Here is a 25,714-nt window from a genome sequence, read left to right on the forward strand (position 1 = left end):
GTACGGACACGTGTAGCAACATGACCACTGAAACATCCGGGAGCGGTCTTGTTGACAGTTAATATTAAAGGGTTTGATGATGTGGGGCTTTTTAACAGCTGTTATGGAAAAGAATTATTAAAATATTGACTCATAATGTCCGAAGCTGCTGCTGAGGAAGTTACCGTTTTGTCGTCCATTTACTGCGGAGAAGGAGAGTTCCAACTCATCCAGCAGTCTGGTAAGATGTTGTCTAACAGAAAATAGTACTTCCAGCAGATTTATCATGTCGACAACATAACCTACAGACTTTGAATTAAGTAACAAAAACAGACATTTTTTCTTCCCTCAGAACGAGACTACTCATTTCACGCACATGTACATAATGTTTATACCCGCATCGACTATTTTTTAGTAGATTCTAAATTACTGCCTCACATTCATAACCCCAAATATCACGAAATATTGATTTCCAACAAAAGCCCCCTTGCATTGTGCTCAGTTTAGGTGACCTGCACTCATCTGAGGAGGAGGATGGACCCTAAAATTCTGCGATAATCTGCATGGGCAAATGAAAATATTTTTTGAAACTAACGAAACCTCCCCATGTCTACTGTGGCATGTCTTAGGGGATGTATAAGCTCTTATCTGGGGTGTAGAAATAAGATGAATAAAGCTAGACTTCTAGATTTAGAAGAAAAAAATCATCAGTAAGAGAATGCACGCCATCCCCCATTGGAGAAGTATCAACAGATTTTATAGTTAAGGCTCCAGTATAATCAGATTATCTCAGCCAAGATGTCAAAATCATTTGTTTTTTTGAAGCGGAGGTGCTTTGAATTTGTGTGGAAAGTTAGAAAATGACCGCAGAATCCATAAAGTCAATTCCAAACATATAGCTTCTCCATATAGTTTGGATGTGATGATCCTGTCTCCAGTGGCTTTAGATAAATCTGTTTATGGTGGAAGCCATATTGTACATAGTATGGTCAGAAGTTGGAAGCAAATTAAGACACATTTTGGGATTTACTCACTCTATTTTCTGCTTCTCATAGCTGGGAATCCGTCTTTTCCACCATCTCAGCTCGACAATAGATTCCTACATTGGAGAAATTTGGGCATTAATACAATTGCTGATCTTTATCTGAGTGGAACTTTTGCCTCATTTATTCAGTTGCAAGAAACATACAAGCTCCCAAGTAATTTTTCAGGTTTTTTGCAATCTAGAAACTATGGGTGCACTCACTTGCCTTCTTTTAAAAATGCTTCACCCTCAGCTCCAGATAAGTGCCTTCTCCTAAATACGGTTTTGGGTAAAAAGGTGTCACATTTCTATGAGTCACTTTAATCTGTCAATCCCCCTTCTATGGTATCAATCAAAACCCATCATTAAATCAGTGGATGAACTGGAGATTCAAATTCTAGATGAGACGTGGGAAGGAAGCCTCAAAAAGATTATTGCTTGCTTAATCATCTCGAGGTACTGTCTCATTCAGTTTCATGTTATCCACAGACAACACTATTCTAAATCAGAGCTCCATAATATTATCTCCAGACATATCACCACAGTGCAACAAATGCAATATAACAGAGGCAAATCTCCACAGCTTCGCCCTCTGTACTAGGATAGAGAGATACTGGGCAAAAATTTTTAAAATGATGTTCTCAATATCCATATTCAACCTGATCCTGTAGGAATTGTGCTGGGAACCTCAAAAATCACAGCTATGTTAAGAAGACCGCAGTAGCAACTTCTCTCCTATGGCAAAAAGATTAATTCTCACATTTTGGAAGAAGAAGGAAGTTCCTACTGTTGAGCTGTGGCTCAAAGAAATGACTGACATGCTGCATATCGAAAAAATAAGATTCTCTCTGAGGAACAGAGAGTTTCAATTTAACAAGATTTGGCTACCCCTTGGCTGTTACCTGAGAAATAACCCATAGTGGATACACCTTTAATGCACTGTCCATTATTTTTTCCACATTATAGTCTTCTTACCTGCTATTTTTATATTATTGTCCATCACAACCTGTAACATCTCACTATTATATACTGAGCAGAAGGGAGGGAAGATGGGTAGGTGGGGGTGTGTGTTATGAATGTGTGTTCCACTTTGTATTTATGTTGGATACTATTTGGTGTATTGTTTTTTTGTTTTTCTAAATGAAAATGCAGACACATTCTCTCTGTGTCATTATGCAACCCTTTTACAATAAAACATACTTGACAAAAAAAGAAATTCAAAACAGGCCCAACAGTCATGGTAACAAAGTAACAAAGTTAAATGAAATATATTTCATTATTTATGATTATATCAAAAGAAAAGGAAGAGACAGTGAAAAAAAAACATATACATACAGTATATACACATATGTGTATACATACACACATCCATACACACATACAAACACACCCTAAATTTTATCTTTAGGTCCTTACCAGCTTCTATAAACTTTCCCATCTTACCGTGTGCCTTGTAAACACATTTGTTTTTGCAATGCATCTTTCCAAAATAAAGTGATGTTTGATAAACATTATAAAATAACTGATGTTCAAGGAATCTTCACCAGCAGCTTTTAAAATAATTATTTTCCTTAACAAAATATTCAAATTAATGTGACTATTTGTCTCTGAAATATCACCCAGTATCACAGGGAAGAAGTCTAATTGGAAGCGCAGATTCATTGCATTCCACATTTTCTGAACTTCCTTTCTGTAACCTGCAGCCTTTTTGTGACAAGACACATGTGACTTGGAAACTTCAGCACCTGTAAGTTACTGTGCAGACAGTTGCCCTAATTGTAATAATAATAATAACAATGATGATAATAACTAGGGTTGGGCAGTATGACAAAACTTTCTTATCACGTTTAAAAAAAAAAAAAAAATCATATCCGTTTCACAGTATTTGACAGTATTTTTTTTTTTCATGCTAGAGTGTTCTTACCCACATTTTCTTCTAATGAGAAAATAATTACTGTAGTTGATTAGCTTTAAATCCCACACTAGTCGGCACCAGAAATACTAGTCGTTTAAAATATTTATCAATATTTCATTCATGCACAATGCCAGTTGTCTGCTGCCTCTAAGATTTTATGCAGCTGCCTGTCACTAGTCAGGGCTGCAGCACTATCACACAGCAGCCCACTCTTGCCCAGCACGTGTGAACTGATCGCCCTGCAAACCTGCAAAGTCAGACAGATGAATGTAGACTGTGACAGAATAAGCTGACATACATATGTTCACTCGACTGGAGAAATGTGACCACATTAAGCACATACACAGACATAAACCTGTAAGCGGAGCTGCTGCTGCTGCCAGCACTGCTAACATTAGCCACAGTGTGTGTCAGGCTGGCAGCAAACATTAGCTCTGGATTCTTTACCTGCAGACACTGTGACCCTCTTTGGTCTGAAAAGGTGAAGCGTTTAGTGAGTTGTTGTCATGTATGGTGGTATATAAAAAATTCATATCATAACGAAAATGAAGACCGGTATGAACCAGTATACCACACAGGCCTAATAATATCAACAACAACAACAACAACAACAACAACAACAACAACAATAATAATAATAATAATAATAATAATAATAATAATAATAATACACCTAATAGTAATAGTGCCAATCGATATTATTATTACTTACCATTTTTGTATTTGGAAAAAGAAGCAGTGAGCAAAGATGAATGACTTAATATACCATAGCTCTGACTGAACCAAATCTGACTGGCATCGCTATTGCAAAAAATGAAATGAAACAAAACAAATGAAACAAAAACATTTCTGACTCTTCAAATGTTAAATGTTTTTTTTTCTAGTAAGGGATATTAAAAAACTCACACTTTGTTGCCAAAGAATCTGAATAAAAGCTCTGACATAATCTGTCAAATCAGATATTATATACAGTAATAATCAGCTAATATATATCAGTACTGATATAGCTGTCATAGGCCTATATGGGCCAATAAATCATCAGCCTCCAATAATTATTTGCCATCCCTAATATGTATAGACATACAGCTGAAAACAAAGACATCAAAGTTGAACAAAAATATACAGAAATAATATATAGAAGAAGGTGAGCAACAACAAGTGTGTCTGTAAATCGTGAATAAAATTAAAACTAATTTGTGACTGTCCTCCCTGCCCTTCCTACAATAGAGACTGCTGTTTTAGCCACATTTCTACTAAGTAGCTTTGCTGTAGCTCCCTCGAAACCTGTACCTAACCCATACCTACATGTACCTCCACCTGAGATCTGTTGTGCATTTCCACTGCAGTAGCTGGGGTTGTTACGAGTTGGGAAACAATAGACCAGATTTTTCTTGGTCTTGAGAAGCTTCAACTTCAGATGTGGGTAGTAACAAGTTACATTTACTCCGTTACATGTACTCAAGTAAACATATTACCAAAGACCATTCTGCTTATTCATAAAACAACCAAACATTTAATTTACACAATGTTGACAAAAGGCTACCCATGAATCCCCTTTTTGCCTAAAAAATCTACACCAATCTACACCAATACTGATATAAACAAATATAGCTGTGATAGGCCAAAATCAGCTCTAATATTTATCCTTAATATTTATGGTCATACAGCTGAAAACAAAGACATCAACAAAAACTAATAGGAATAGTTGGACTAATAGAAATATTAGGCCTATCTACAAGTAGATGAACAACAATATAGTGTTTGTGTAAATTGTAAACAATACAAAGGGTGCAAACTAATAAATAAATGGATATATGGATATGGAGGCTATGTGCATTATTTGCATGTATACTTGTCTATATACAGCATACAAGATGTATATATGACAGTAATGGATGATGACTACATGTTAAAACAGTGTGTTTGAAGTAATATAGGCTAGCAGGTGTTTTAGTGTTAGAATATTTAGGTAAGTCTAAGTTTCTAAGTACTGTTATACAAACATTACCAAATATCTAATACAAATAATTAGACAAATATAATTGTTGAATAATGAATGATGTTATATGTGCTCATTAAGACCTATTCAGATATGCCTTTACTGCGCAATGAAAGTGGACCAAGACTGTTTCCTTCTGTCCCCATGGACTTGTCTTTCTTGATTGTTCCCCCAGATATTAGAAGTCCTTGGGATTATTTTTTTTTTATGTGAAATGTAACGCTATCCAACACTAAGCATTTGAAGTGACATTGAAAAAAAAAATATATTATTCTCTGTTCTATTTAAAAATATGAGTTCCTCTATTTGCTTTCTAGCTCAGGATGGGCTCGTGGTCCAAATCAACAGCACAGTCGGAGTGGACAGAGGGCTGGACATCTGTCTGTTGTTCCATCTGCACCCTTACTACCCTTCCTGTCCCCCCAACATCTCTGTCTCATCCACTGGTCTCTCTAGGACTCAGTGTCACAACATCAGACAGAAGCTGCTTGATCAAGCTGCAGCCTTAGCACCAGAACCAATGGTTCATCAGCTAGTGGAGTGGTTACAGGTAAACAATGAACTTTGTCCATTTAGCTTGTTACATATAACTAAACAAGAGCAACATTTTTAGAGCATCAGAATCAGAAAAACCTTGTTCATGTTACAGATGCTCCTTTCAAGAATAGAAAAGAAAATATATCATGTATATATATCATGTACATAATATATACAGCAAAGGTATGTGCTTTGTTTTCCCAAACAGTAATATACTGTTATTATACATATATACTATAATAGAATAGAAGCAGACATGTAGAATAAGAAATAAACAAAATAAGAATTATCTACACAATGTGCATCATGATACAAAAGTATATATTTATAAATCAGTCTAAAGAGAAATGCTGTATGAAAGAATGAAAGGAATGCTCCACCAAACCACAGTAACCACTATCATTTGGGTCTGTTGGCCCCCTGTAGGTTTGAAGGGCAACTAGGGAACATTTGGAATTTTTTTGAATAAAAAAAAGCCACAGCATCAGGGCGCACAATGAATGAATTAACCATGTTTCAGACACAAAAGTAAAACAGTACAACAGTAAAACAAAGCAGAATATTCAAAAAACACAAGGAAAATAAAATCAGTGGGGGAGGACCTCAAATATACCCGAGTAACGATATACCAAATGTGTGTTATGATAACAATAGCAGTGTGTGGAGGTGCCACAGGACAGCAGAGGAAGTGAGGAGAAGGTACTAGAGAGAGAAAAAGAGGAGGAGTGGACTGCAGTGCTGTCGTTGGACCACATTCGATCTCAGAATCGTTACGCCGGACTGCTGGAGCGCTGGACCCAGCAGCTGCAGCTCACTGGGAGGTTACTACTTGGACGACGCATACTGGTTATTCTGCAGGGAGCCAGACCTAAGATCAAGGTACCAACCCACATATTTAATGTGGCTTCACACAGTTTTACAGACAGTACTTCTTTTTCTCTCTGTCTTGTATTAATGTACTCTACACAGTACTGGACATAATGTATGGCAGTGGTAGGCAGTTATTTTCCGTGGTGGGTTGCATTAGAAATTGATCAAGCTGCTGTGAGCCAGACACAAATGATATGGGGTCCTAATAATGGCCAAATCTTTAATAGTGGAATGGTCAGAAGTGTTCTATATTGGGCACTTTCTGAATTGCCATGTGATGAATTGTACCTACGTATACCTCCACTTCAATCTGGTGTGCATTTCCATTGCAGACAATATTCAAGTGTAGCTGGGGTTGTTACCAGTTGGGAAGCAATAGACCAGACTTTTCTTGGTCTTGAGAAGCTTCAGCATTTATTAACTGAAACACTGTAACCTGTACTGTGTGCAAAGGTGGGTAGTGGCAAGCTGCATTTACTTTGTTAGGTGTAGTCAAGTAGCTTTTAAAAAACATTGTACTTCTCAGCATGACTTCAATTAAGCATACTTTTTACTCTTACTTGAGTATATTTTTAGAGAAAAAATATTACTTTTACATTTGGACATTCATTGCACTACTTTCATATTTCTTTATCGCTTTCTGTATTAGGAGCCCAAGCAGTGTTGCTTGCTGGGGAGCACAATTGTTTTGTTCCAATTATAAGGGCTTGAGAACTGAACATAGTGTGAAGAACCTATTGAAACTGAAGAAATTATTCTTTGTTATAGTGCCACCTTGAGGGATTTTTTTAGGGTTCCAAGTAGTGTCCTTGTTTTTGTTCTCACTATTTTTGTAATTTCCACCCACTATTTACAGGAAAAAATACACTTATTGACCTCAAGGTGGCACTATAACAAAGAATAATTTCTTTAGTTTCAGTAGGGTCCTCACACCACGTTCAGTGCTCAGGCCTTAATAATAATTCCTTGCATTACAATACAGTCTTTGCACCAGTTGGTGCTTGGGGATAGTTCACACAAAAATGAAAATTCAGTCATTATCTACTCACCCTCATGCACAAAACACTGCTGGTGTTTCAAAGGAAAACAATGTTGCAGAATCTCCCAATGGAGGTGATTGGTGCCCAGTTTTCAAATATAAGAACAACTAGAAAAACAACATAAAATGCCTCTGTATTGTCTGGCATAATCCAAATGCATTTTGCACATTGTCCTACCACACACGCCCAGTTCAGCACTGTGCGTGTGCATGTGAAGGCTTCAAGCTAAGAATCTACTGTGAAGATTCAGGCTACATGGTGTAAATAACCTTTTTTTAGTCAGTTTGGCATGTTGAGACTTTAAGACACTTGGATGACACCAGACCTTCATGTTTTTATTATCTTTTTATTTATTTATTTTTTTTTACATTTGAAAGCTGGTCACCATTTCTTTACATTATATGGGAGACTGCAACACTGTTTTCCCATGAAACTCCAGTGTTTTTTTGTGGACTAAAAAGATAAACACAACTTTCAATCAGCATGAGGGTGAGCAGACTGAATGACTGAATTTTCATTTTTGGGTGAACTATCCCTGTTAGAATAAAACTATGTGAAAGCAAATAGCTGGATGTGGACAGTATGTTTCTGTCACAGTAAAATCTGAATCAAGACTACTTTAGTCACACCATATACTATTGCAATATTAAAACAAGCTCACTGCAGTTTATGAAGGATCTTTTAACAAATGTCAAGTGAGTAAAACCCCCCTCCAACTGAAACATCCAACTACAGCAGATTTAGCTGAAATTCAACCTGATTTACAGCTATGATATGTAACATTTCTGCAAATGTCTAAAAATGCTAGACATGTCAGAGAAATGTGTAAGCTATTCTTGGTAACAGTGTGTTTCCTTGCTATCTGCTAGTTGACAGGACTTCTGTTACATCTCTGATGTAACTGATGTTACATCAGAGATGTAACAGAAGGAGGTTGGGAAACATGACTAAACATAACATGAATAAAACTCTACTTGTTTTTAATTACCCCATGAGGGAATGTAAATGCGTATGTAACTTTTGCCTTTGCTCCTCTCCACACATAAGAAAAAGAATCACCTAGGCAACCTGTGAAAAGATAGATGCAACTGCATTGTTTTTTTCCTCTCTTTTCCTTTATTCGAACATGTCAATCTAATTTCATTGTTTTTTCTTGTTTTTTGTTTGTTTGTTTGGGTTTTCTCCCCACATCTCCTTCCTTCACTTGCTTCTTTAATTAAACAGGAGGAGGAAAGTATAAACATAAGTATAAATGTGTCTTCATGTGTAGGTATTCATTACCCCAGTGTAACAGCAGACATGCAAATACACAGACACACACACACCACACATATCAGGACTGAATACAGTTTGAATGCATCTCGTATCCCGCAGTTTCCCTGTTTTGTATTACTTGTTCTTGTTTTTCTCTTTTTTCCTTTTTTTGTTGATGTTTGTCTTTGTCTTACTTACATAAGACCTTTTGGCAGTTAATGTGTCTCTATGTAGTTGTCCCCTCTTGGTTTGCATGCACTGTACTGCACATTAAATAAATAAAAAAAAAGAAAAAAAGGAGGGGATAAAATAGTTTCTGTATCACCAAACTAAGGTTCTGACAGGGTGATGCATACAATTTGTGCTGCTGTAGTTTTTTTTTTTCAGTGAATTTACCAACATACAGCTTCAGCAACTTTGTACATATATTGTCTTACATCAGTTTAGAAAGTGATGCTTTTACAGCTGATCTAATCTGACCTGCTGCAGAGCAGGTTATGAGCTTTGTATAAGTTACCATGGTGATCTAGCCAGGTTAAAAGATGCCACCTTTGTGACACACAAAACTCTGACTTTAGATTCAACATACCCCGCCAACACATTAGTCTTGCTCCATATTACAGCCCTCAGATTTTATCAGACTATTTCTTTTGTTGTTGTTGTAATGTGAGAGAGCCCCCTAGTGGCAGAATTTACATACTGTGCATTAATCACAGGTCCTCTGGGGTTCAAATCTAGCTTAATACATACAGTGTCTGTCCAGCATTACTGAGACCAGCCAGGGTGCCTGAGTCAAGTCCCAATGTTGGACAAAAGAGTGTCAAGGGCACAAGGACAACTGTTATGACTAGGGATGCACCAATACCACTTTTCTTTTACAAATGTAAGTACAAGTACTTACAGCGTAGAATGATTGCATAATGACAACAGGCACAAACACTGTGGAGACAGCAGTATTCAACTGAGGGTTTTGTGTAAGTACAAGTACTTATATTTGGGTAGTTGCTGATACTGAGTCCCGATAAGTACTTATTAATGCTATTAAAATATCTTACAGTAACTTTTAAGACATGTTTTATTTTCATTAGATGCTCACTTTCTAAATGTAACAAATCATTGTTGCTGTTTCCTGCTATAAGTGTAACCATGGTTAACTATCAGAGTAGTTTTAGGAGTACAAGTATGTGAGGACAATATCGGACCGATACCCGATGCTGGTTTCGGTATCCGTGCATCCCTAGTTATAACCCTTAACAGAGAATAAGACACTCTGTAACTGTACTCTATGGGCCTGATTTACAGGGATCCCAAATAAAAAGTGCTAAATTGCATGTGCATAATAATATAATGCACATTTGCTTGGTGTGTGTTTTGTGGCTGATCAGCGTAGAATGATTGCATAATGACAACAGGCGCAAACACTGTGGAGACAGCAGTATTCAACTGAGGGTTTTGGTGTTTTGCAGATTTTCCCCATGGGGAATTTGGACCGAAAACAGAATGAGTGCAAGCACAAAATGAAATTCGATTCCATGGAGGTGTTAGTGGAAGAGGCAAATAAACATATTGTTGAACTCCGGCAAAAAAAACGTCAAGAACCACACAGATAAAATTAAGAGAATATGGCAAGATATAAACCAAAGAACAAAAGAAAAATTATAATAAAACTTCTTCTTCTAAAAGTTTAATAAACAAATATTGTTAATAATAATAATAATGATATAACAACAACAACAATTGTTAGATGTTCGAGTCAATAAAAACAACTTTTTAGAACTTGGAACTTAGTTTATTGACTGTGATATCGAAGATGCAATATGACAATACTCCACATGGCAGACGTATATAAACACTACACTACTGACTACATCCTGCAACAATGGTGTCTGCAATGGCTCAACATAGATTGGTGAGAACAGTGTGAATGATCTACATCCCCGTCCTTAGTTCATGCTCCATACACAAACAAAATAATTCTCTTCAGTTGAAATTATAGCAGAGCTTATAAAATGTCACAAACTAAGCAATATTTAGCAGATGTATTCAGAAACTGAAACAGCATTCATATGAGGTAAGAGTATAGAAAAATATCCCTCTTAAAGTGTAAACAACATTAACATCAGTCAGCATTGCAAAACATATATACTGGAAAACACAAGATTACTGGAAACACATTATACAAATAGAACACTTGAAATACTGACTTTAGCCCCTGATAGTCTGCCCTGAGCACATTTATGAATTAACCAGAACATTGTGTTTGTGTAGTTTTAACTGACAAATGAACTCAAGTCTTTGTACTTAGATTAGGTTTATTGACAGGACCTGAGTATGTCCTGTACAGACCTTTAGTTGCATTTGAGGGTAGCTTTGCTTGAGGAGCCTCAAACTCAAACTGTTCAGTTCATCAATCCCTGTTGTTCACTCGTAAGTGCATTGTGATCTCTTGGCACGAGACCAGTGTCCTGGTGGTCAGTGTCACTTGGATCGAGCTGTGCTATGGGAGGCTCGGCTACAGGTAGAATGTGTCGGCGATTCCTCCTGTACAGTTTTCCGTCAGGATGAATGAGGTATTATCTGGGCTTTCTGCAAACTTCCTTCACCATACCTGTCTGGTTGTAACCTTGTGGGGTCTGCAACCTGACAACTGTCAAAGGGTGAAGGGGCCTGCTTGATTTGTCACAATATAACTTGCCTTATTGAGAAGCTGGGTTTTTACCTGCTGAGGTTTATGCATGTGTGGTTCAAGTAGTTTCCTGGAGATGGAAAGAGTAGTGCGTGTGGGTCTCTGTGCAGGAGAACCAAGCTTTTTGTCACATGGCACATTTCTGAGATTTAGCAGGTTGAGAAGAACATTTGTTCTATCTCTGTGAGAGTTTTCCGTGAGTTGTTTAGTGCTGCAAACAACTCTTTCAGCTAACCCATTAGATTGTGGATACTCTGGACTAGTGTTTACATGAGTGAAGTCCCACTGAGCAGCAAAGTCTTTAAAGCGCTGACTAGTAAACTGTCTGGCACTGTCTGAGAGTGTGAGGAGCTCCATGAACTGAAAAGTGTCTTTTGAGTTTTGTAATGACTGATGCAGAGGTAATGTCACAAAATAGGTGAATATGAGTCTGCTAGCACTAAATACTGCTGGTTGCACCATTCAAATGTCTGTTGCTACAGTAGACCAAGGCAGGTCTGGAACTGGATGCAGGTGTAGTGGTTCTCTTTGCTGGTGTGATTTTCTGCTGTTACAAACAAAGCATGACTGTATTTCTTTGTTGATGTCATCTGTTAATGTGGGCCAGAAAACCATGCCTCTTGCTCTCTTTTTAGTGGCTTCAACACCAGGATGTCCTCTTTGCATGATGCTGATGTACTCTTTTAATATTGTCTGAGGAATGACAGCTTTGTGACCTTCCATGATTACCCAATTTCCAATACTTAGTTCATCCCTGAAGGGAAAAAGGGAGACTGCTGTTTATTGGGCTGTGCCAGCAGTGCTAGCAGCAGCTCCGCTTGCAGATTTATGTCTGTGTATGTGCTTAATGTGGTCACATGTTTCTCCAGTCGAGTGAATATATATCAGCTTATGGACAAACTAACAAAGATGGTTTTGGTGAGTTTTACGTGTTTCATGTCAAATGTGAATGAAGTGTGTTTTCCGAGGCATTAATGAGCCAATTAAGATTGTATTAGTTCAGTAAAAGAGAGAAACTTGAATTCATAAGGTGAACAGTTGTATTTCTCCATTTAAAATTGAAAATAAGTGTGAAAACATGTAATTTGTAGACACTTTGTGAGTTTATTTTGTCCACTGGATGTAGTGAACATACGCAGCTTGCGTAACGTAGTGAATTCACCGCTTGTGCACATCTCCCAGCTGAGACCCGGGAGGTCGGGAGAAGGTGGGTTGGGGGATGATAGTATCGCCAATCGCCGATGGATGGGCTGATGATGATTGCTTAGAAAATTTTAGCATATCGCCCAACTCTAGTACCCATGTGAATTAAAGCTCCAGTAGGCAACATTGTTTTGGTATAATTGAGAAATAATTTCATAAAACCTTTCAGCATATTGTAAATCAGATGTTCTGAGAGAGAGATACAATTCTGCTCCTCCTCTATGTCTCTGTTTTCAGCATTTAGAGAATCTGCCCTGTGACGGTAGACTTAAACCAATCACAGGTCTTTTAGGACCTGGGGGACTCCTCCTACCAGTGCAGCTGCTCATGCATGTTCCTCCAGTGAGACCCTGAATCAGTGACAGAAACTACTGCAGGTTAAGTCACTATAAAACTGCATTATAATAAAGAGGAAAGAGTCTAAGGAGGAACATGCTCAACCCAGGAGTTTGTCAGCTCACTAGGTTATTTCTGAGTTCACCTTCAGTTGTGTTCATTCACATGTATCACAGAGCTTAGCTGAGTGCCGAGAGGACTGGGCTGGGCTGAGACACAGAACCAACAGACAGCTGCTCAGAGCCGAGGAGCTCTTCAGAGGAGGGTCTGAAGAAGACTGGTGCTTCTAGAGGAAACAAACACCGGAGTTGCTGTGATGCCGGCTAGTTTACTGGCAGGAGAGGAGCTCAGTGTATGTTTCAAACTTTTGGGATTAAACTTTAGGATTTAACGTCACTCCTACTTCCACCTTCTGCAGTGACAGTGAAGAAATCATGGACTGGCCAGAGGAGACCTCAGCATTTGTTTTTGAAACTTTTGAGATGAAAAAGTGGATTTATTTTTACTCCTGCCTCTCAGCCCCTCTGCAGCAGCAATTCACAAAACAATTACAGACATGCTGACCGTCCAGATGACAGCGCAGAGATTCTTTTTTAAACTTTTGGGATTAAAAAGTGGACTTTGCTTCATGTTTGCTTGTAAATCTGTGTGCAGCAGCACTATGGAGGAGCTGACCTCACTCTTTTTGTACTGACATTTTTGGCCATGTAGTCAAACCGTGTTGTATTTTCATGACCGCTTACATCCGCACCTGACATGAACCACCAGCCCAACTTGCCTCTAAGCGGTCTGCAGTTACATCACGCTGACCGCTAACAGTGGCAAGCCTCCTTTCTGTCCCCCTCCAACAAGTGAGTGTTGTGATAATGAGCTTGTATGTGCAGGAGAGCAGAGAGATTTGAGTTTTTAAAAGTCTTTCAGTTCTTTTCTACCTTCACACTGAATCTTTATGTTTGTAAATATAATCTGTCTGTGTTTTTTACTGTCAGGTGTCTGTTGGTCTGTGCTCGCTCACGATAGCCTCAGTAAATTGTTGCTTGCACTCATAAAGGGTGTGCTGCTAGTCTGGTGGGAGAGGCTGAGAACACAGAAAACAACCCAAAAATCAACTGTTTTCAGGCTTTCTACCTACTGCAGTTTTAATGTTGTCCATTTTCTTTGTTTTTTTCAGGAGTTTTGTCGCCTTTTGAAAACAGTGAAGGTGGATGTGGATTCCTCAGGCAAGAAATGCAGAGAGAGAATGATGACAGTTCTCATTGAAACCCTTTTGGTTCCCTCTGGTGGACACAGGTACAGATCACAGACACATGTCTCTGATTCAGCAAAGAAATTAAGGACAGGGCTTCTAGAACCCCAGTGCCAAAAAAGTTGGGAAGTGCGTAAATACACCACAAAGACAAGATATTAAATGTTCACACTGAGTAATTTTATTTTTTTTGTAAATATACACTCAATCTGACTTTGATGCCTCCAACATGTTCCAAAAAAGTTGGGACAGGAGCATTTTACCTCTGTGATACAACAGCATTTCTTGTAATGACACTCAGTAAATGTTTGGGAACTGAGGACATTAATTGCTGATGTTTTGAAAGTTTTTTTTTTTTCTCTTTTTTGCTTTGATATAAAACTTAAGGTGTTCAACAGTCCAGGGTCTCTGTTTTTTTTATATTTTATTTTAACTTTTACACAATAAAACAAATACACACACAATAGATATAAAACACCCAAAATCATTATATAAAAAAACACAAAGCTCCCAAGGTTAGTCCAAAGATACTAGTCCCCAACAAAGCTGGGTGGTGATCCCGCAAATGCTGCATCAAGTTTGACCCATTAGCCACAACTTTTTTTCGGCAGGTTTTGCAGACGGGTGATCCGTCATCTTGAATGACTGCCTGGTCATTCTTGGTGTATCTGACATGCTCCCACACTGCCGACTTCACTCTTTTCTTCAGTGGAAACAAAGCTTCGCTGCTTGGTTGTTCTGCCATTGCTAAGCTAATGTAGTGTAGCCTCCATGTCTCTTGATACACACCGCACTGTAAGCAGCTGCACCTCTGGTGTAAATTTGTTTTCGTTCTGTGCAGGTTGCGCCGAAAATATTGTACCAGCATAGAGTCTGTTTTTTGCGAGTGAGAACAGAAAAACTCTGTGTAGCGGAGCCTTTGGGATTAATTAACCGTGACGTTTTAAAGCGTGGTTAATAGTAAATCGGTTAATCGCTGCATCCCTACCCAGGACTGGACAGTGCAAGAATAAGTGTGAAAGTGAGCCCTAAGCACCACCACATATGTCACATATGGGAGACACAGATTCAGTGTGCTTCCCAATTAATCAGTTTCCCAATTTTAATTTTGGAGTAATGCAGTCTATGTATGACTTTAAATTGAATTAGCCTATACCTGGAATTGATAGAACAACTCTGCATACTGGACAGGCTGCCCTCCCATAGCTCATCACAAAGGGACACCAAATTCTTCTGCCGGGATGTCTCTGAGATGACTGGTATTTGCTAGAGACATAAAAGCAGTGACAAAGCAGGAGATGAAATCTTTAGAATCTGGCTGTGAGAGAAGTATGTTATAAAAATATGGCTCTGTGGTTTGATTGGGAAATCTGTGGTATTTTCCTGTACAAAATGTCTGACTTAGGTAGGTAGTGATGAAAATGTGAGTGAGGAAGATGATACTTAGTCTGAAGCTGAAGGAAAGAGGCAAATTCATTATTTATATAAAGATCCCCAATACAACACAATCTCCTCTCCCTCCAGCCCAGAAACACACTATCTATCATTCCTGGTTTAAGCAAGTGATTGTATGTTATTGGGGTGTGTACTGAACAATGTGTACCAAGGAATTTTTTTATTTAATTCAATATCTTCAGTGAGTTTCTGAGAATGAAGCTGGGGCCAATTAATTTGTAAGAAAGCTGCACTCTGGAAAAGAGCAGGGCTGAGGTTTCCAGAACTGATATGGATTCAATTTTTACCTAGAGTGGGGAGGCAGCAGAGCAGTCATCCCTAGGGGAACCCCTTTGACAGAAAGTGAGAGCCCTTGCTTTCGCAGCCCAGTAATAGTGCCTAAATACAGGGAGGCCGAGGCATCCCTGTTTACATTCTTCTGAAAGTGAACTTTCTCCCAGTGAACTGGGTCTGATAAGCAGCTCAATAAATCATCAGCATACAGATTCAGTAGGTTTTCAACAATACCAGACTTTACAACATGAATGGATCGTCTTGCCTTACACCTCGCTGCAAATCAAAAAGCTAGGCTTTGTCTGCATTAGTGACAATAGAAGACACTGGATTGGAGTAAATTATTTTCACCTTCTCAATTCTCCCCAAACCCAAATTGTTTCAAAGTTTCAAACATATAAGGGCATTCAATCTGATCGAATGCCTTCTGAGCATCAAGAGATAAGATGGCAGCCTGTGTGTCTTTTTGTGTCTTGTGTGGCTGAGTACAGTGTAAGAGCTGACGAACATTACTCAATGAGAATCTATCCAGTTTGATTGGGATGTACAATTGTTGAGATATGATTACCCAATTTTGTAGCCAGGACTTTAGTTATCACTTTTTCTCACAATTTAAAAGAGCAATACAATATAACTTGCAGGGTCAGAGTCTTCCTTTCCTTTTTTCAGAAGCAAGCAAATATTTGCTTCATATAGTGAACTGGGGAGCCTCTTATTTTTCACTGAGTCATTCACCATCCTAAGCATGAGAGGAACTATTTTTTCATGAAACGCTCTGTAAAATTCACAGCCAGAGCAATCTGTGCTGGCTGCTTTTCTGGAGGGGAAAGCTCGAATAGCATTCACAAGATTAGCCTTAGAAATTGGAGTGTCCATGTCATCCCTCGATGCGCTGTCAAACTGGGAGATGTCTAGATTAGCAAAAAAATCACAAAAATCTGCTTTGGTATAGAAGTCCCTGAAGCAAGCATTGATCTCCTTTGGGTTAGTAACCAATTTACCTGATTTGGATTTAATCCTATGAATAGCCTGACTAGCTTGCTTGCCTCTAAGTTGGCTTGCAAGTAGTTTCTCTGGTTTATCTCTCAGTTCAAAATATTTTTGTTTAAGTTTTAAAAGAAGGCTGCTGACGTGATTGTTGAGAATAGTATTATACTCACATTTTAGTTTTAAAATCTTATTGTATCCATCCCTCCATCCATCAACAGTTCCAGCAGGGGACCCCAGACATCCATTACATTACATTACATACATTACATTACATACATTAGCCAGCTCTGACTGGGGGATCCCGAGGCGTTCCCAGGCCAGGGCAGAGATATAATCCCTCCACCTAGTCCTTGGTCCGCCTCGTGGCCTCCTTCCAGCTGGACGTGCCTGGAACACCTCCTTAGGGAGGCGATCAGGTGGCATTCTTACAAGGAGCCCGAACGACCTCAACTGGCTCCTTTCTACGCAAGGGAGCAGCAGCTCTACTCTACTCTATTCCTCACACATGACTGAGCTTCTCACCCTTTGCCTTCCGGCTAAGCTCTCTTTTTGTCACAACAGCGTGGTAAAGCGAACGCAGTACCGCTCCTGCTGCTCCGATTCTCTGGCCTATCTCACGCTCCATTGTCCCCTCACTCGAGAACAAGACCCAAAGATACTTGAACTCCCTCACTTGGGGTAAGGACTCATTCCCTACTCAGAGTAGACAATCGGTTTCCTGCTGAAAACCATGGCCTCAGACTTAGAGGTGCTGATCCTCATCCCAGCCGCTTCACACTCAGATGCAAACTGATCCAGTGAGCGCTAAAGGTCACAGACCGATGATGTCATCAGAATCACATCATTTGCAAAATGCAGCTTTGCAATCCTCAGGCCACCGACTTGCACATCCTCTCCCTGATTACTGCGCCTCGACATCCTGTCCATGAAAGTCACGGACAGAATTGGTGATAAGGCATGGCCCTGTAGTCTGTCTGTAATAGGGAGGATCTATATGTCTCTTCAAGTACCAGAAGCATTTTTTCAATATCCCTAAGACGACTATTAAGTAGGGTTGGGAACGATAAACCGATATGACCGGATATCCTGTTTTACAGGCGAGAGATACGGCTGTGTCGGTAGCAGACTCCCCAATCGATAGTAATCAGCCACAAATCCTTACATGAATCGATTGTAGAGCTATGGACTGGCTATCGCGAGACTAGGAGTCGGTTGCCTGAGGCTTTACAGTTTTCATCTCTAAAATAATGTGAGAGCTGACGAAACGACTGTCGCGCATGCTCTGTAGCATTATCTTCACAACCCAACTGGACGCCCGCTGCCGCGCTCACAAAACAAGTGCTCCCTCCTCCCTCTCCTGTGTCTCCTTTTCGTTTGCTCTTAACAGACGGTGCTGAAAACAGCGACAGAAGTGACATTGTACCGTGTCGCACCACCAAACTTTAATAACGCTCAAGTGTAGACTAAGTTCGGGTTTTATAAGAAACGCTGCTGCAAATCATTTATGCAAAACGTGTCTGACAGCAGAGAACAGAGCCACGAGTCTGATCATCACTGTTCCTCCACACTGATCAAAACCACAGCACTCTTCACATGAAACAGAGCAGCAGATCATCTTACTGCAAAAATACTGATATTTTATACAGTTTTTAAGTTTCTCATTTATCTCATCTCATTTACACGAGACTCATAATAAGATATAAACACCACTGCAATGTGTCCTCCTCTCTGTCTCTACTGTTACTATATTTAGTAAAACTATCAGGATTTTTTGGCAACTAACAGCACTCTACAAATGTAGCATTATTGAATCAAAATGTAAAGACTGACACATTGCATTGTCTTGTATTGCGTCGTATCGTATTGTTGTGCCGTACAAGGATTACCAACAAAAGTCCACACTTTCTTTGTTACTTTTGGGGCCTACATGTAACCATAAAAGCCTGAGACCACATGTGGCTCCCAAGAGAACAAAGGACAGAGTCAAACCCCCTCTTTTGGATGACTCAGCAGAGTCAAACCCCTGCAGAACCCCCGCTGACCGGCAGGGGTCCCCAGGGAACCCACAGCTCCCATTGGGTGAAATCCGCCATGGCCAATGACATCACGCACGACTATAATAATGCGAAGCGCACCCGAGGACAGCCCTTTCGACTATGACCCGCATAGTCAATGAAAGTAACTGCAACCGTCCCTGAAGCTTAACGACTCGTCCCCCGTGGCGAACGCTTTAGACCAAGTGACTGTGCATTATTAGACGCGTTAGGCCTCCGGATTTCCCCCGCTGGTCCAGCTGATTCCCTCTCCTCTCCTCTACCCTGTGCGCCGAGGAACGCAGAGCCGCCTGGTACGAGACCACGGACTGACCCTCTCGACCGGATGCCCGCGGATGCGAAGCCTGGCAGATAACTAGGACTGCCCGCTTCGAGAAGAAGGATAAGTACTCCTTCTTTCCGAGCGATTCCCTGCTACGAGCCGGAATCGACTCGCCTCGCCAGAGACGTACCCCTCGCCGAGGACCCGTTAGCCGCTGGAAGCCGCTAACCCCGTTACCTCCGCCGCAACCAGGACGCCCGAGGACGACGACACATCACTCCACCTTCTGCAAAAGTAAGAGGCTTTAGCTCTGGGCAGATATCAGATAGTGTGTGCTTTCCTTTATATCAGCTGTAAGGACTTGTGAATACGGACCGCCGCGTCCGGCTATATGCTGCAATTTTTAATGTGTAAAGACATTGTCTGTGTTACTGCATTTGTTATTCCTTTCCGCTCAATTGTGCCTGCTTGCGATACAGAGTGATCCGACCTCATCGGACCGCTATTGTGTCGCCTCGCACTCAGGATTGGTCAGTACTTCGGCTGTGTTGGTTCAATGTCCAGATTCACGCCGCTCACCAGCTGAGCCGAGCGCGTCTCTCCGTAACACAGACGGGTTACTGCGCCTCAATACCGCCTGCGTGACGACACCCTTGAGTGCTCTCCTTTCTCTCCCTCTTTCCTACTAACCTACACTTGGAGTTGAGCTACTTGAATCTCCCTTGCTACCTTCTCTCCTCCTTTATTGTGAGTCACGTGAGTTCTTGGCGAGACGCCATTACGGGCGTAGTCAGTGGCCCTTGCGTGGCGTAGTCCGCAGCGTCACCGCCGCCATCTTGCCACATCTTACCCCCGCTCGGGCTCACCCCCCTCTCTCTCTCTCTCTCTCTCTCTCATACACCTTGTTCCCTCACACACACCTACACACACACACACACACACACACTCGCTCAACCACCCACTTCCCTCCACACTCTCTCTCTCTCATACACACACACACACACACGTACACATACACACACACCTTTCTCGATGCTTGCTGATTGTGTAATGTTTTGTAGTTGCTAGGGTTTATACAGCAATGTTGATGTTGGTTGTGAATTAATGTCAGCAGTGAGAATAAACCCTGTCATATTACAGAGAGAAGTTGTCCTGGTTTTTCGTTGTATATTGTGATAAAGCTGGTTGACAAGGTCAGTGCCTGAGCTTTACTCCTTCTTCTGAATATTCTGAGACTGAATTACGTCTGATCATTGGTCCGGGTTTTTCCCGGTGGTGCCGCGTTATAAGCTAATTAGAATATTATGCTTACGTAATAATTAATTAATTATTAATTAATTAATCAATTTTCTTTTAATAATCCATAATTAATATTATTAATTATGAATTATAACCAATGATCTTATGTAGCTCCTTCCCTGCACAACAGTATCATGACAGAGCTGAATCGTATCGAACCGAATCGTTGGCCACTTAAAGATTTATAAAATATATTGTATCATTGAACATGTATCGAGATACGTATCGAATCGTCTCAGTCAGTGAGATTCCCACCCCTACTATTAAGTTCTCTCTTCTTAGATGATTCAAATGAGATAATATGGCCCCTTATCATGATATGAAAGCCTCCCAAAGAGTAGAATCAGAGACCTCCCCATAATCATGAATAGTAAGGAAATCATCTATGCATGCAGTCACATGTTCAATGAAAGACTGATCTTCCAGGAGAGCAGATTTGAAGCGCCAGCTGTATTGTTGCTTAGAGAGGATATTTTTAAAATGCAATGAGACTGGGCTATGGTCAGATATTAAAATATTATGATAGGAAGAGATAGTAACACTGTGTAGTAATTCAGAAGATCCTCAATCCTACTGTAAGACTTATGGACATGGAAGTAAAAAGAAAATTCTTTGTCAGTAGGATGCTGCAGTCGCCATATTTCAACCATGTTCCTTGTCTTAACTAAGTCATTTATAAGTTTCACTGAAGCTATGCTGGGTGACAGTTTTGGTGAAAGTCTATCTAAGATAGGGTCTATATAGCAATTAAAGTCCCCTCCAATAATGACATCGGGGGTGGAGGTAGACATCACATCAAATGGATGGTAACTCGCTGTTAAAGCTACAACAAGCTAATGTAGCTCAACCCCGTTGCCAAATGTGGCTGACTGTGGTAAGTAAAACAAATTGACAGTCTCTCATAGAATCAAACTGAAATATCTGAATGGCAAATAGTCATGACCAAATATAGGATTAATCCTCTGCATAAAGCACACAGGGTGACCATAAAGTTGTCAGGACACTTTCTTTAAGTCAGTGTTCAGACATGACATTGCCTCACCCAGTGTAGTGAAAACCTTGAACCTTGTGTTTTACCTGGAGCCTGGCTAGGAAGAGGAGGCTGTGCCCCACCTTCAGCTCCTGCAAAGCTCCCAAAGCCTGAGTCAGAAACTTTCCCCCAGATCAACGGCAATTCCTCCATTTCGCTGTCGCTCGTATCACGGCTCGGTGAGTTGCAGTTAGCATTGTTAGCATTAGTGGATGCTGCAGATGGTCGAAGCGACTCAGCGGTTTTGGATGGCTTCATTGGCATGTTGTTGCATAAACTAGCCACCAGTTAAGCCCCACTTTTCTCAGGGATGTTTTCGAGACAGATTAAATGAAAAATGAGACTGTCGAAATATTGATTTTAAAGCTTGGCATGGAGGAGCACCTTAAAGCATGTCTACTCCATGCGCTGCTCACTAGCGCCCCCATCATTTTTAACACACTTTTGAACACAGTGCCGTGTGAGGGGTCAAAGGTCACTGGGACTCATTGTTGGTTTTCAGCCTTGTCCCTTACATGAAGAGACTTCTCTGGATTCTCTAAATTTTTAAATAATATTATTAGGGATGCACTGATACCAGCATTGGGTATCAGTCCAATACTGTTCTCACATACTTGTACTTGTACTCCTAAAACTACTCCAATACCCCACACCTGATACCACATCACAAAAAGTAGCCGCTCTATACAAGTAAACATCTAAAGAACCGCCCTGATGCAGAGTTCAAGACGTTTGTTGATACTTACCCTCTTTTTTTGGACGCGTCATCATCATGAGCGAGGGACTCACTGTCCTCAACATCATTCACTAATGACCACAGCGACTTTGGAAACTGTCCGTAAAATTCCATGCAAGTCCATGTAAAACTGAAGTAAACCAGGCGGGCGTAAACTAGTTGAATGCCTCGGCAAATTAATCTGAGGACGAAGAAGAAAACACTGCCGCCACCAGTCTGTAACCCCCTTTTCTTCGTAATAAGCTGCGACAACTTCTCTTTATGTACTTAATCTTCACCAAAACATCCTGACAGCACAGCACAAACTTCACTCTTTGAGGTTCACAGCAGAGTCAACAAAACTGTTGCACACATGGCACCACACTCATAGCTGTCCCCCCTAAACAATGACAGGTAGGAACTAATTAGCTCTAGACAAGAGGGACATGAAGACGAAACTTAAATATTACACATGTAAATGTGTAATAAAAATACTAGTTAAAATGCTGTAAATGATAATGAAATAATTATTATATATAACACTATTTATAATCCTAAACTTATTTCTGCAAGTCCATAATAATGTTGTAAAATTATTATACTGAAATATATCACCCACACAGTAAACTGCACAGCTTAATAAGGAACAGAAAATCAGTAAAGTAACTTACTACAAATAACCTAAAAATGTAATGTGTACAGTAACCATGGTTACACTTGTAGCAGGAAACAGCAACGATGATTTGTTACATTTAGAAAGTGAGCATCTAATGATAATAAAACATATTTTAAAAAAACTTTAATGGCATTATTAAGTACTTGTATCGGTACTCTGTATCGATAAGTACCCAACTGTAAGTACTTGTACTTGTACTCAGTCTGAAAAAAAGTGGTATCGATGCATCCCTAAATATTATGGATTGTAGATGGTGAAATCTCTAAATCCCTGCCGTTTTGTGTTGAGAAATGTTGGTCTTAAAGGATAGTTCACCCAAAAATTTAAATTATGTTATCATCTACTCACCCTCATGCTCAGAGATCAGATCAAGTTTAGTATGTTTTAGTCCACAAAACACTGCTAAAGTTTCATGGGAAAACGGCATTGTAGAATTGCCCAATGGAAGTGAGGGTGACCAGTTTTCAAATGTGAAAAAACAAGAAAGTAAAAAAAAATGAAATCCTCCATATTGCTTGTTTGGTGTAATCCAAGCCTCCTAAAACTCCCAATAGCCAAGTTGACAAAAAAAAAAGTATTTACACCATATGTTTAGCTTAAATCTTCACTGTAGATCCTTAACTTAGAACCATGTGCACATGCACACTGTCTGAACTGGGTGTTTTTATTGTCACGGTGTGCAAATGGCAGTTCGGGACCAGTCACTTCCATTGTTGGATTGCATTGTTCTGCAACACTGTTTTCCTACAAAACTCCAGCAGTGTTTTGCAGACTAACAAAATAAACCTGACCCCCAATCGGCATGAGGGTGATTAGATAATGACAGAATTTTCTTTTTTGAGTGAACTATCACTTTGAACTGTTGAACCATTTGCCCACACAGTTTTTCACAAAGTGGTGACCCTCACCCCATCCATGCTTGTGAATGACTGAGCCCTTTGTTCTGAGCCTCCTTTGATACCCATTCATGATACCGTCACATTACCAATTCATGTGGAGTGTTTCAGTGTTTTTTGAGCATTCCAAACTTTCATAGTCTTTGGTGCCTGTCCAAACTTTATTGAAACGTGTTGCAGGCAGGAAATTTACAATGAGTGTATACAGTATTTACAAAACCAATAAAGTTGATCAGTTTGAACATTAAATATCTTGTCTTTGTACTGTATTGAATTGAATACAAATTAGAGATTACTTGTAAATCATTGCATTCTGTTTGTGTCCTGCAATGTCCCAACTTTTTTGGAATTCAGGTTAGGCCTGTGCCATATACTGGTTCGTATCGAAAACCGGTCTTTATTTTCGTTATGATATTAATTTTTCATATACCGTTATACTGGTGACAAAGCCCAAACAACGTCTGGAACATGCGTGGTAGGAAAGTGTTTCAGCAGGAACCCATTTCACTGCTACACATCAACACCACAGGCGTGCTTGCTTGAGCGTGTGCACTAGGGATGTTCCTGGCGACTAATTTCCCTGTCGAGTGAATGCAAGATTTAATTTAGACTAGTCTAACACTAAGAAAACAGACAAGAAAGCCATTAAAATTTAGCAGAATTTATTCATCTGTAATGCTAAACGCTACACCTTTTCAGACCGAAGAGGGTCATAGTGTCTGCAGGTAAAGGACCCAGAGCTAACTTTAGCTGCCAGCCTGAAACACAGTGTGGCTAACGTTAGCAGTGCTAGCAGCAGCAGCAGCTCCGCTTGCAGGTTTATGTCTGGGTATGTGTACGTTTCTCCAGTCAAGTGAATATATATCAGCTTATTCTGTCACAGTCTACATTCATCTGTCTGACTTTGCTGATGTAAACATTCGGTGTTGCCATGGCCATCAGTTCATACGTGCTGGGCAAGAGGGGCAGCCGTCTGACAGTGTCGCAAAATCTTAGAGGCAACAGATAACTGGCATCATGCATGAATGAAAGATTGATAAATATTTAAAATATTTTTAAACTACTAGTATTTCTGGTGCCGACTAGTGTGGGTGGGGACGTTTAATCGTATAGTCGTCCCTGCCATGTGATGGCAACCATACTTTGAAGGGGTCATGCTTTTACCTGTGTGTGGACATGAAAAAAACATGATACAGTCCTTATGACAGTAAAATGAGCTATTTAAAACCAATCAACTGTAGTAATTCTTTTCTCATTAGAAAAAAATGTGGGTAAGAACACTCTTGCATGAAAAAAAAAATACCGTCAAATACCGTGAAACTGATATGATTTTTTAAAAAAACATGATATGAAAATTTTGTCATACTGCCCAGCCCTAATTCAGGTTCTGTATTAATCAGATAACACAATAATATTGCCGCTCTCATATATTGTGCCTGTGTTTCTCTCTGTCTTTCTGTCAGTCTCCAGGGTTTTATAGTGAAGAACTACAAGTCATTACCCGAGCTGACTGCAGCCTTCGAGGAAATCAACATGACTGAACTTTACCAGCAGATACTGCCTTCGTTAAGTGACTGAAATCACACACATTACCACGGTGATTAAATCTAAACTGAGAAGATCCTTGATGAGATTCAGACTGAATATGCACAGCCTGACTATAGAAATGGGTGCACAAATGAAGAACTGACTGACCCAGCAGTCCAAATTAAATGCAAATCAGTGTATCACTATAACAGCAATCTCCACAGGACTGATGGTTGTTTGGTTGGTTGTCTGATATGTAAAAAAAAAAAAAAAAAAACTCCACTGGTTTTATTATTCATTTGCATTTTTGCAGAATCTTATTGCATTCAATTGAAGAAAAAATGCTCAGTTTTTCTGAATTTAAAAGAATTTTTCATGTAATAAAAAGATGGTTCTTTTTTTCTGAGTTCATGAGATACCTCCAGCAGGTCCTCCATGTTCAGCAGTC

General features: G+C 39.8%; 1 protein-coding gene across 1 annotated transcript; it reads left to right on the top strand.

The window, feature by feature from the left end:
• On the top strand, positions 1-25,317 carry rwdd3 (RWD domain containing 3). The gene is made up of 5 exons (XM_084722984.1): positions 1-220; positions 5,235-5,467; positions 6,109-6,333; positions 14,015-14,133; positions 25,203-25,317. The coding sequence occupies exons 1-5, from the start codon at positions 136-138 to the stop codon at positions 25,315-25,317; spliced, it is 777 nt and encodes a 258-aa protein (XP_084579110.1). The 5' UTR covers positions 1-135.
• The last annotated feature ends 397 nt before the right edge of the window (positions 25,318-25,714 follow it).

The sequence above is a fragment of the Lutjanus erythropterus genome, chromosome 1 (genome assembly GCF_056507025.1).
Source record: "Lutjanus erythropterus isolate fLutEry1 chromosome 1, fLutEry1.hap2, whole genome shotgun sequence".
Classification (NCBI taxonomy): Eukaryota; Metazoa; Chordata; class Actinopteri; order Lutjaniformes; family Lutjanidae; genus Lutjanus; species Lutjanus erythropterus.

Bases quoted from the DNA above. Each gene is read 5' to 3' on its own strand.
- rwdd3 (XM_084722984.1), top strand. From the start codon at position 136: ATGTCCGAAGCTGCTGCTGAGGAAGTTACCGTTTTGTCGTCCATTTAC. The intron at 221-5,234 runs GTAAGATGTTGT...TTTGCTTTCTAG, and splicing joins CCAACTCATCCAGCAGTCTG to CTCAGGATGGGCTCGTGGTC. The intron at 6,334-14,014 runs GTACCAACCCAC...TGTTTTTTTCAG, and splicing joins GAGCCAGACCTAAGATCAAG to GAGTTTTGTCGCCTTTTGAA.